The sequence below is a fragment of the Gobius niger genome, assembly GCF_951799975.1.
Source record: "Gobius niger genome assembly, chromosome: 6".
In the NCBI taxonomy this organism is placed as follows: domain Eukaryota; kingdom Metazoa; phylum Chordata; class Actinopteri; order Gobiiformes; family Gobiidae; genus Gobius; species Gobius niger.
The window spans coordinates 30,387,090-30,399,283 of NC_136857.1; the positions used below are offsets into that span (position 1 = coordinate 30,387,090).

General features: G+C 46.4%; 2 protein-coding genes across 3 annotated transcripts in view; both read right to left on the minus strand.

Moving 5' to 3' along the window:
* Positions 1-3,798: 3,798 nt before the first annotated feature.
* Positions 3,799-12,194, minus strand: part of plch2a (phospholipase C, eta 2a) — a 103,445-nt gene continuing 95,049 nt past the window's right edge. The window contains exons 21-23 of one of the 2 annotated variants that reach the window (XM_079558015.1): positions 9,100-9,466; positions 7,537-7,560; positions 3,799-3,935 (exon numbers count right to left, since the gene is read on the minus strand). In XM_079558015.1, the coding sequence (XP_079414141.1) occupies positions 7,547-7,560; positions 9,100-9,466 (381 nt within the window). In that variant the 3' untranslated portion in view covers positions 3,799-3,935; positions 7,537-7,546. Of the gene's footprint in view, positions 3,936-7,536; positions 7,566-9,099; positions 9,467-12,194 lie in introns of both variants that reach the window. The other variant, XM_079558014.1, reaches the window with a different exon arrangement.
* On the minus strand, positions 7,943-9,077 carry LOC306964164 (uncharacterized protein). Its single transcript, XM_079558104.1, has one exon. The coding sequence runs from the start codon at positions 8,981-8,983 to the stop codon at positions 8,291-8,293; it is 693 nt and encodes a 230-aa protein (XP_079414230.1). The 5' UTR covers positions 8,984-9,077; the 3' UTR covers positions 7,943-8,290.

A 12,194-nucleotide genomic window follows, 5' to 3' on the forward strand; every position in this document is an offset into this window, starting at 1 on the left:
TTCCCCACTGTAGTAGCTATTTTCCACAGCCACACTCAGAGCCCAGTGACTGCAGGACTGAAGGCTCTGCGGAATCTACTTTGAGCAGGGGCGGATCCGAGTATACAGGGGCTGGGGCAGGGGAACCACTGACTGCCAGAAACAAAAAATTAAAAACATTATTTTGTATTTATCTTTCTGACTGCAGGAAAAAGCAGCTCTGTTTCCATTTTTTTAAGTAGGCCCGCGGGGCCCCCTTCCTTAACTCATTGACTGCCAATGACGTCTTTAGTCGTCAATAAGGTTTTTCAGTGGGTGGAGTACCCATTCCCACTGAGCCTTGTGCAGGTGCCTTGTAAATATCTTAGTTGTAGACATTTTATTGAGTCACTAGGTGGCAGCATTGCTCCTTGGACGCGATCACAGGCAGAAGTAGAGCGGCTACTTGTTTTGATAAACTGTGATCTCAGACGAGGGAAGGACTAGTATGGCAACAAGAGTAAGAGAAGATCCAGAGAGAAGGGCAAAACTTAAGGAAAAATACTACACAGGTAACTTACACTTGAACAGGTTTTGGTTGGCAGTGGTTTTTGTAGTACAGTGTTGGATCATGGTGGATCAAGGCAGCAGACAGGTATTATACACCTAAAAAATGCTAAAATGCTAGCCATGAGCTGGTGGCACCTTTCATCACAGCGCACACGAGAGAGAGGCAGTTTTTTTTGCTTCTCTGTTGTGTGAGAGAAGCACATGAGAAAGTGTGCTTCTGTTTTATAGAAGGAAACCAATGTTCAGATGTTTGAGGTGCCACTAAAGCAAAACATATTAGCGTCACAGTCACTGCTTGATTACAAAAAGCTTGTTTTCTCAGCTTTTTGGTCAGAAATTTTCTACGGATTACTAAAGAATAGAAAGAGGTACAAACAAAAACATTTTTAGATGAAAGAAGACGGTCTAATCTTTCGTGTTGACATAGACCTAGAAATAAATGTTCTGTGGGTCTTGAAAAAACAGTCAAAATCATGAAAACCTCTGGCAGTGGGGAGCGCTCTGATTTGAAAATGGCTGGCAGTCAATGAGTTAAAATGCTGTCTCAGTCATTTTGTACATAGACTGGAGCAATTCAAATATATATAGTTAACATTTTGTGGCTATTTACATATTAAGTAGACTAAAGCCAAATCCATGACATTTTAAAAAGTTAGATTTTAGCCACAATTTTCAAAATCGCTACATCTTGAGACAGCACTTTATATTTTTAAGTAGATTAAACACATTTTGAAAAGAAGAATTAGGCTTAAAGCTGATATTTGTGACTTGAGACATAAAGACTGCAGTAACGCGTAAGACCTGAGGTGGCACTAGTGAGTACATAATGACTAACTTGCATCGAGTCTCTTTAACATTCATTATATTTTGTATTCTAACTTACACTAGAGCTGAGCCTACCTGTCCCTGAAGTGTCTAGTGAAGACAGTGTGTAGAGCACCTCTCTCTGCTCTGGATCTCCACATGGATGTGTCCTCTGGTCCCTGCTTTTCACTCATGACTTTACTCCATCGCAAGAAAAAAACAGGCTACGATGTTATTGAAGGCAAAGTAAAGAACAGCAAACATGTCCTAAAGTCATCCGAGATTTATTTCAGTCGTATTTACATTGTTCGAATTGATCCTTGTCCCGAAATTGCACAAACCAATGGCATCTCAGTGCAAATGACACAGCAGATTGACAAAGAAACATGCTTTGGAAACAGAGCGTCTGGATTCAGCACAGTGGAACAATTGCAGTGATGTGACACGATGCTTCTGGCAGTCTAAAAACATTTAAATATTAACAAATCTTATATAAAAAATCATTAGCCCTGGTTCAACATTACAGTGCATCAGAGACATGCAGCTAACGGCTAAAGCACAGAAATGAGTCCGAACCTCAAACTGTACACTAGCTAACATAACACCATGCCATCGGGAGGAGTATTGCTGATGGACAGGCTATGAGTGAGACAAATCATATTTAAATCTTCACAGGATTATCTACAGCATGTGCTAAAACCATAAAAAAAACAAAAACATAGCAAGACATGGAACAGTCCCTCTCCGTGCTTCCTATTGCTACGCGTGAGCGCGACACCCAGAAAAACAGTACGGCTGTCAATCAGTTCACAACGTCAAGGCCCTTTCATCATTCCTTTAAGAATATACCCATAATTCCATTCTGCCAGCACTGGGGTCGGAGCCACAGAGGCTGGAACCTTTGCCAAAACAGCACTACAGTTTAGCTAGAAATGTAGATTTGGATTTTTTACTTTGCAATTTTCTTTAAAGTTTGCATATTTGAAGTGGAATGGTGAGTTGTTTGTGGCAAACAAAACAACTTCAAAGAAGTCTGAGTTTTCAGAAAGCAGGATGAATGGAGGAACCAATGTTTTCTTTTAGGTCACAGTCTCAGTATATAAAACCGCCGGGATCCAAGGAGGACTGGAGGTTTCTGGGAGTGGGAGGGTTGGGGGGAACCAGCTGGTTCAGCAGGTCCAGACTGGAGCAGGGGCTCTGGGCGACGCAGCAGGCCCCCTCTGGGTTCCCACGCTCCTCTAGGGGGGTGCCCCCGCTGCCCCGGCACAGCCCCTGCAGCCGCTGTCTCTCCTGGGCCTTCTTGGCTCTGTTGGCGATGTACCGCACTCGGCTCTGGCTCCGGGAGGATGTCCTGCGCACCAGCCCCTCGTCCACACTGTCCTCCCTGGACTCGTGGACCATCGGAGGGGCCAGGTCCGCAGGGGTCAGGGGCTCCACGTCAGTGAGCCTGCGTAGCTGCGCTGTGAGGGTGTCAGTGGGGGGGGGACAGCCCCGACGCAGGGTGCCGCGAGGGGGCCGAATGATGAAGCTGCGGCTGATGCTGCGGTACTTGCTGTCAAAGCTCGGGGAGATGTCGTCTGAGGTCAAGTCCCCCAGGCTCTTGGACATGGAGGCTGTGGCAGGGGCCCCCCCTGACTGCCGGAGCCCCTCCATAAAGAGCCGGCTCCAGGTGTGCCTGCGCTCAGACTGTCTGTCAGGGGGGTCAGGGGGGCTCTGCAGGGGCTGCTGGAGGTTGGGGTTAGATTTGCTCTTGGCAACATGTGCAGAGGAACTGGAGCGCAGGGGGGCGAGGGGCTGCTGGAGGTTGGGGTTGGACTTGGTGACATGTGCAGGGGAGCAGGAGCGCAGGGGGGCGAGGGGCTGCTGGAGGTTGGGGTTGGACTTGGTGACATGTGCAGAGGAGCAGGAGCGCAGGGGGGCATGGGCGCGGCCGGGCCAGGGGGGTGTCTGACGGGCCAGGTTGGGCATTGACAGGTCGATGACAGTATCACTGGAGGACAGGCTGGAGGATGAGGACATACTGTCCCGGTGGTTGGGGGGGTCCAGTTTGCTCCAGAGCCGGTCACACAGCGTGGCATCAGTGCACACCCGGGGCACCACCGAGTCTGCCCCCTCTGCCGCTCCTGTGGTCTGGACATGACCTTCACTTTTGGTCCTCCTGACGGGGGTCCTGGGGGGTCCGCCGGGGCCCAGGGCTCTACGGAGCTGAGGGAGCGGGTCTGTGGGGAGGACTGGGGCACTGCTGGGCTCTGGGGCAGCCCTCTGGTACCTCTGGTATTCTGTGGTTGCCATGTAGAGCTGCTTCTGGGCTGGGGCATATTCCACGGACTTCGGGGTGCTGCTGTTGGCAAATGCAAGGGAACTGCGTGGTCTTGTCTCTCTATTGGGGTCAGGACGAACAGGGGACAGCCCGATAGTCCTGTCTGGAGCAACGTCGGCAGCAAACAGTGGAGTTTTCACACCAACTAAGACCGGCATGGAACAGGCAGGGGGCGGGCAGCCATCTGAAGAGGAGGTCGAGAGGTCCGGGCAGCGCTCAGCAGAGTCCGGTTCTTGGTGCAGGAATGTGTGCTGATGAGATGGTCTCAGGACAGTGCAACGATCTGAAACAGGAGGCTAAGGTCAGTTCAGTGCTTTTGACTCTCACATACGTAATGACTCACGGAACAAATGATTGGAGTTGTTGCACTAAGAACAATCTTGGAGAAGAGGCAAGCTTGTCAAATTTAATGCCTACATACAATATATTTAATGAAACAAACACACAAACTATAATTCCCAAAGATTCGTTTATCTATTTCAGTCAACAAATGAATGATGGAAAATAACTAATAATAATTGTACAAAGTGACATAAACAAAACTGTTAGCAAAATCTGCAACTATGTTTTGGGCCATATTTTTTGTGTTTTCAATAAACGTCTGGTGTAAAAAAGTGAAGCAAAGTCACGACTTCCAAAGAAATTAAGAAAGCCTCTTGGAATCAAATCAAGCGTATTCAAATTTAACATCTTAATTCTTGCACACTTCATTCTGCACGTCATAATGAAGCACAGAACCTGGAGAATTCAGTCACTGAGTTAGCTTTAACCATGCTAATGCAAACGGCAGCATGCTAATGCTAATGACAACTAATCAAGTCTGGGACAGAAACTATGACTGGATCTTCATCTAAAGTAATCAAATATAATCGGCCGTGTTTGTATTTTAGTTTACGAAATAACTGATTGAACATCATATGATCAGATCACTTTATGTGTAATATTAAAGATGCAACTTTATATGCGGAAAGAAAAAGTTGATATGTGTGTGTTATTTTTTCCTTGTAGTGACCAAGTGGCTGTATGGGTGGTCAGCATGGCACCCATACTTATCACAGTTGTCTCTCTGATGCTCCAGGATCAACTGTTTTGTAGGTTTTTTTTATTGAGAGGCTCTGTCAGCAGAGAAAACCTACCAAACAATTGATCCTGGAGCGTCCTAGAGACCACTGTGATGGAAAGTGCTGTATGCTGACCACTCATGCAGCCACTGGGTCACTACAAGGTCAAATATGTACAAATATCAACTTTTTTTTCCGCGTTAAAATTTGCATGATGCACCTTTAATGCAACCTAATCCTTGGATTAATTGATATAATTGATAATTGATCTGTAACAAAAAAAACCTCCCTCCATTTTCCATTTTCTTCCGCTTTATCCGGGGCCTGGTCACGGCAAGAAAAATGAAAACTGTATTGATCTTACACTGGAGATAAGAGGACCGTTCACCTTTCAGTCAGAGAACGCCACGTTTAAGAAAGTCTCCTGTTATGGATTAGTATCCGATATTTAAGATACTCAAACCAAACAGTGTCGTTGTCTGAAGCAAAAAACGTGAATCGGTGCATCTCTAGATCCTCCTAAACAGGAATGTTTTTAATAAATCAGCCCTATGCAGCTAATACAGCGCCCCCTGCTGTTTATGGTTTAGAAGCTTCATACACAGGATTATACACCAGACATTTGGATAAATCGGTCAAAAATATTGGTCGTGTATATCAGCATCAGCCAATAAAGATCCCCAATAATCAGTATTGCCCCTGAAAAAACCCTTTATCCGTTGACCTCTACTTCATTCATTTATTCATTAGGAGAGGAAACTTATTTGTGCACCACTGTAGGGCATACGGCACACTCAGAAAGAACAGAGCACAGGTGAGCCCACAGGCGGGGGAGTGGAGTGAAAGTGTTTGGAGAAGAGTGCAGGGGCTAAGACAGCGCCTTGGGGTTAACTGTTGGGCCAGAGGTGTGTAGAGTAGCCAAAATATTAAGAATCATTTTACTCAAGATTGCAAAACGTAAGTCAATCAAATAATTGCTCAGATTAAACAAACAAAAAAAATAAAACAATTAAGAAGAAGTACTTAAAGTCATATTTATGGTATAGTTGATATAATTCAACAGTCAAAAGATATTTCCTTACAGGGGTTACAGGGTTAACAGTGTGGAGCGTGGGAACTTCCTATTTTGAATGAATTGCAAAATTCTTTATTCTTATATATTTTCCATCACAAAACATTGGAGATTTAATTTTGCACAGCTATGAATGAATGAATGAACGAACGAACGAACGAACGAACGAACGAACGAACGAACGAACGAACGAACGAACGAACGAACGAACGAACGAACGAACGAACGAACGAACGAACGAACGAACGAACGAACGAACGAACGAACGAACGAACGAACGAACGAACGAACGAAATGTGAATGAAATGTTATTCGGAACAGAAAAAAACACAAAATTTGCCACGAGTGGGGCAGTTGTGAACTGAACACCAAAATGTGCAGCTCAATGCATTTACAACCTAAAGGATCTGTATCATACTATTTTAGCCATTCCAGAGTAAAGTATAGGCATTTATAGGATACATTGTACCTCTACCATTATGGAGTTTCAAACCTGGAAGACAAGACGCCTGGATTCAGTTAACTCCGCCCCTTCTCCGCTCATACAACTTTAGCAGTAGTAGAAATAATGTTTCTTTACTCTATAGAGGCAGCGCAGCGTCGACACCTCGGGCACTTCCTTTTTTTATTTGTTTTTATTTATTTATTTTTTACAACAGAAATAATAAAAAAGCTGTTTTATAAATTAAAATCAGGCCGTAAGGCATTACATTACAGACGCCGAGCACTTCCTGTTTGACACATATGACATAAAATACGTCACACTGTCACAAGTCTGTGGGTTCCCAGGAGAGGGCGGAGCAGCTCAGAGAGCAGGACTCAGGAGAAATGATCTGAACTGTGTGAATGAATGTTTTTGACAACATGGTTATAGTCGATTTTGCATGATATAGGACCTTTAAGACAACAAAACATTTAGCTAATTTTTATTTTGGTTGTCCGAGAAGGAGTTTAGGGGGAAGCAGTTATAGAAGGTGAAAAGAATATTCTTTTAATGTCAGCCTCTATTGTCAATACATTGATCCGGGCGATTTTGAAAATTTTGGTCCACTCTCTCAAGCATGTTGACCGGTATATTAGGTTCGAGTGTTATTCTGTAGGTCTTTTCAGAGTCTGTGGACGATAGTTATAAACCAGGGAATGGAGATAAACCACAGGAAAAAAATCACAGGCCAGTTTACGTCCCTTCTCAAGTGAAATAAACTGTCTATAATGGTGGAGAATTGGACGAGGAGAACGCCATGGGCAACTGCATGCTTATTGTTTACGAGAACAACGCTTTGGAGAGCGCATAGACAAAAACTTTTCAGGTGGTGTAGCGGTTCTTGTCGGTCCTTTCTGTCTTTTGGACACATTCCCCTGAAGCATCGGCCCACAATCAAATCGATATGCGTTCAGGAATACGGCCTCGAAGGGGATATTTTTGAAATTTGGGACTGAAATCTCCCATCAGTTCCTCTTAAGCCATCCCATTTTCAAAGAAGAAAGTTCACACGCCTACTCCACAGAATCAAAAATTAGAAAGGTGCGCATTAAAAGTAAGTGAACTTTCATATGAAGCTTTTGTCAGATTTGGTCATAGATATTCTCACTGTGGAAGGACTAATGAAGCATATTTCTCATATATATATAAAAATATTTCTTTAAAATGTCACTCTCAAAAATGTACCCAAGTAAATCTAACGGATTGCTACCCACATCTGGTTCTGGCCTACAGTGAGGGTCTAACGGGGGAAAGACTGGTGTTTTACCTGGCTCTGGTCATCCCCTCAGTTCTGCACTAGGAACAGAGAAAAGCGTGCACAAGGGAAAGAGAGAAGAAAGTTTAGACAAAGGCAGAACAGGGCATAGCATGTTAGGAAACAGGATAAGACCAAGACGAGCACGGCAAAACAGCCGATTTACATGAGAAGGCCTATGCTTGAGGAAACAGGCCGGTGCCTGATCACATGACACTGGCTCTAAGGGCTGACACTTGAGCCTTGATGGGCACCAGCGAACTGCAGAAACAGGTGCTGAGAGACGCTCATGTGACAAACGGTGACAACACCACGTGATAGTCGGTCAGGAGAAGGCTGAGCTGTAGTGAAGGGACACAACGACTACCCCTGCAACCTTTTTATGTTTGAAAAGATTTACATTTACTTAGACTAATAACTTAAACCGTTTTTGTGTTGAAACTTACCACTGGTCTCATCTGTTCAGCATGTGGGAAATGTAAGAACACTAACTCAATAAGAAAAACTTGACATTCACTAGTCTACTTCGAAATCCACTACTTTGAAACGGACAGGTCTATTTTAGGGGATGTTCATGAGGTTCCCAGAGGAACTGTTCCCTGGATCTGCTTTGGTGCTCTCCTTATGGGAGAACAAATGCTCTTGTGAATCAGTGGAACAGTCTGGTCCTGCTCAGGGCGGGTCAGGGGAACGACCTCTACATGTGAAGGGTTTAGGTAAGGGACTGTCTATGGACTCTACAGATCTTCACAGGCTGGAACTACAGCTACTCTTTCTTACCAGCAAAAAACATGGGGGACTTGTGGCGTAACTCTTCCATTTTCTGTGCGAACAAAGCGTTCATCTCTCGCTGCAGGGTGCCCACGGCTCTCTTGCGGCTGTCCAGGACGGAGCGCGGGGGCAGCATGGGGGGCGTGTCCAGGCTGCTCAGACTGCCAAAGCTGTCACAGCTGCTGCTGCTGTCGCTGAGCAGCAGAGCCTCATCCACCCCGGGGTTTGGGAAAAGCTGCTGAGAGCTAAAGTGTGGGGGGGCCAAGGGCCAGCTCAAGTCAGCCCTACAGTCCGCAGTGAGGCCCGGCGCCGGGGTCACCGTGTTGGGGAAGCGTCTGCGTGGCACACTGCAGGACCAGGTGATTCTCTGAGGGTAGCTGGGCTGAGAGCGCATGTGCTGAGGCCCCAGAGTCTGCCTGTCCTTGGGCCTGGGGAGGGAGATGGGTCTAAGGACAGCCTGGGGGGAGTACTGAAAGCCCAGCTCCAGTCTCTGGGCCAGGCTGTGGGCCTCTGGGAGCTGCTGTTTTCCTGCAGCACAACGGGGCTGTTCCTTATCCCCCTCTGGGTTCTGCCTTCCTCCCTGCTTTTCCACTGACACGGCTTTACACTCAGCTTCCGGACTCTCTTTGGAGCCAATCACACAAGTGATGCAGTTTGACGACATGCCCACCCTGCCTGAACTGTTCATGGCCACGCGGGCGAAGACCCCAGGTTTCTTGTCCAGAGGGTCGTGGAAACGCAGCCGGCTGGCCCTCTTTAGAGGCTCACTCAGAGGCCGATGATGGGTGTGAAGCAAGCCCTTACCTTTGCTCTCCTCTGGATGCACGGCCCCGTTGGTGCCGGGATGGTCCCAGGGGCTCTTGGCCTGATGGCCTTGTGACTCCCCATTGTGCTGTTGTGGTTGAGAGGGCTGAGAGGCAGCTCCGGCCTTATGTTCGGACTCCCGCTCATCGCTGGCACCCTCTGAGCTGTAGTCTTTGGTGTCGATGCCCACCTCTGTGAGGCCCTTCTTGGTCTTGGGCTGGCCTTTGGTAGGGGCGCTGGCGGTGCGGCGCAGCAGGTGGGAGCCAAAAGGGTGCTTACGACTCGGCCGCACAGCAGCAGTGCTGTCCAGGGAGGACTGCTTTGGGTTTCTGTGAAACAGGCCTTTTATGCCTGTGGCTGCTTTGGCCTGACAAAACACAACAGAGCCAAGTCAGAGACAGCAGTTACCTACAGTACAATTCACATGTTCAAAGCCACACTGTAGCACAATGATGCATGCTGTAATAGACAAACCTCTCACAGGCTAAAGACAACTATCAATATTACATTAGAAAAATAAAAGCATGATGATTCAGCTGAAACCCATGCAGGCAGCCTTTGAATGTCCTTCAGATCCAAAGTTCTCCATTTGTTTCAGTTGCTTTAGTTTACAGAAAGCATCCACAGAACTTTGTGCACTTAGCGCAGTCCAGTCAGTGACAGTCGGAGGACAAAGGGACAGTGATTATGGCACACAACAGATGAGACTGTGGAGGTGGAGACACAGAGGACAGATGGACACGGTGAGGGACAGGACACTGACCACAGCAGTGATTAGAGTGAGCAGGTCCAGACAGTACTTCTATGTGCACAGTAATGTTTCTACCAAGTTGAAGTAGATCCAATCAGAGTCGTCAGGCAGTGCACACACACTACACACTGAGGGAATCTCAAGTAAAGGACAATATTAGCACTAGCATATCCCATCCTTCATGTGGAGGAGCCATCTCCAGATCAGGAGCCGGGATTTTTGGAAAACAATTAGCCAACACATGTTTTCGGCTCATGGGGGAAACCGAAGTTAACGTTCTCAGTAATCAAACCTGAGAATGGTAAGACGCTGTCAGAAGATAAAGGCTCAATTGGAAATCAGTAAATGGATCAGGAACTTCGCCATTGGGAATGATAAGTCTGACCTGTGGGTTTAATAAGGAGGTAGGTATCTTAAGGACCTCGTCCAAACACTGCATACAGTAAATTCCTGCTCCTAACTGGGTAGGGACTAGGGCTTGGTACCGTTAAATGACCCAGTATGGTACCTGGACATTTTAGATACTACCCAGCAGGGACCTCATGACGTGGCCCAGAAGTCAGGAGCTATGATTTGCTGATTTCCCGATTGAGCCAATGTTTTCGCACAAAGGTCTGGCCTGGCACGAGCGTCCGAGTGCGGATCGGCGTTGGGGCTCGCCCCTGGGGATGGTGTGTGGGGAGGGGGCACGTTGGATCTACTTTGAGGTCGATGGGGGGGGGGTGCGATCGGGGCCATAATAACTCATGATGACATGAGTTGGCCTGCTTTATTTTTTTTTCTCCGGATCTTCAGGGTGCCGTTGGAGTGGCTCATGCACAGTTGCCGTCTGGGGCTCACTACACCTGAGTTTAGAGGCAGCGTCAGGCTCCCGGCCAAGTGCTGCCTGTACAGTTTACAACGGGGTCCGGTTGGAATTACTACGAGAGAGGGAGAGAGCGCACATCAGAGCGAGAGACGGAGAGAGAGAGAGAGAGGACATATACGACAGAGCACGACACAGCGGCCACCAGAGGGCGCTCACACTCGGAGTTTAACAGTCGATGGGGGCAGTGGTTTCTTAAAGTCATGCTCCAGGACAAAGCAGCGCCGTTAGCTAACACTTAAGGCCAGGCGCGGCAGGTGAAAACAGCGGATATTCAACCAGTGGTCAATTTAGAGATTTCAGGCTAGTTTTTAAAGGTGCAACTTTATGTTAAAAAAAGGAAGAAAAAGTCTATATTTGTGCGGATTGGACCTTTCAGTGACCCAGTGGTTGTGTGGGTGGTTGGCAAAGATCCTTAATAAAACTTGAGATAGGACATGTACATAGGAGCAAATGGCAGTTCTTGTGGCCATTTTCTGATTGTCCTTTCGAACTGTATGCAATGCAAACTAACAGGAAACACCTGAACTTATATTTGCTTCCTTTTCTTTTAAAACCTTCTCCTTTCATGACTTCTCTCTAAATGCTGACTGACTTCTCACACTATATATCACTATATTAAAGGACTGTATTTTTTTTACACCATATCCAGTTGTGCCAATAAGCTTACACACCCTGGTGGATTTTTAGATTTTTATTTTTTGGGACATTTCTCAAAGAATATGAATGAAAACACATACAAAAATTCACTCATGGTCAGTGATGTTGTGAAAAAATGTGTGAACTCACTTCAAATCACAATCACAAAATAAAATACCAAAATGACCCTGTTGCAAAGTTTACACCCCCCAGTTTCTAATACCATGTACTGCCCCCTTTAGCATCAATGAGTGGCCATCCCACCTTTGCTCTGGCTGATCCCGTCAGACCTGGAAGTTAAGCAGGAAGGGCCTGGTCCGTACTCGGATGGAGACCGTTTGGGAACAACCAGGAAGCCTGGGTGAATGGAGTGAGTGAGTGAGTGAGTGGATGGCGGAGGTCGGAGGTGCCGATGGGGCAAACTGGTAGCCTCGGGCAGCTGTGGCAATAACAGTAGCTTACCACCACCAAGTATGGAGTGAATGAATATTGCAATGTAAAGCGTCTTTGAGTGTCTAGAAAAGCGCTATATAATACTGATGCATTACTATTATTATTAATATTTTGTGGTCATTGTGGAGAAGGTTCTGTATATAATCTTCAATGAGGGTATTCGAGTCGTCTTCTGGACAACTCCTGTACGACTGAGAGCTTGCACAGATTTCTGTATATAATCTAATGGTAAAGTGGCCCATTCTTCTTGGCAAAAAGCCTACAGTTCCTCTAGGTTTCTGGACAAGATCTGTGATGAAAAGTCCACCATACCTACTGTGAAATATGGAGGTGTTTCGTGATGCCACTGGTTCCAACAGAATAAAGTGAAGGTCCCGTTAGTGACCA

Coding starts and splice junctions, on each gene's coding strand:
- LOC306964164 (XM_079558104.1), bottom strand. CDS start 8,983: ATGAACAGTTCAGGCAGGGTGGGCATGTCGTCAAACTGCATCACTTGT.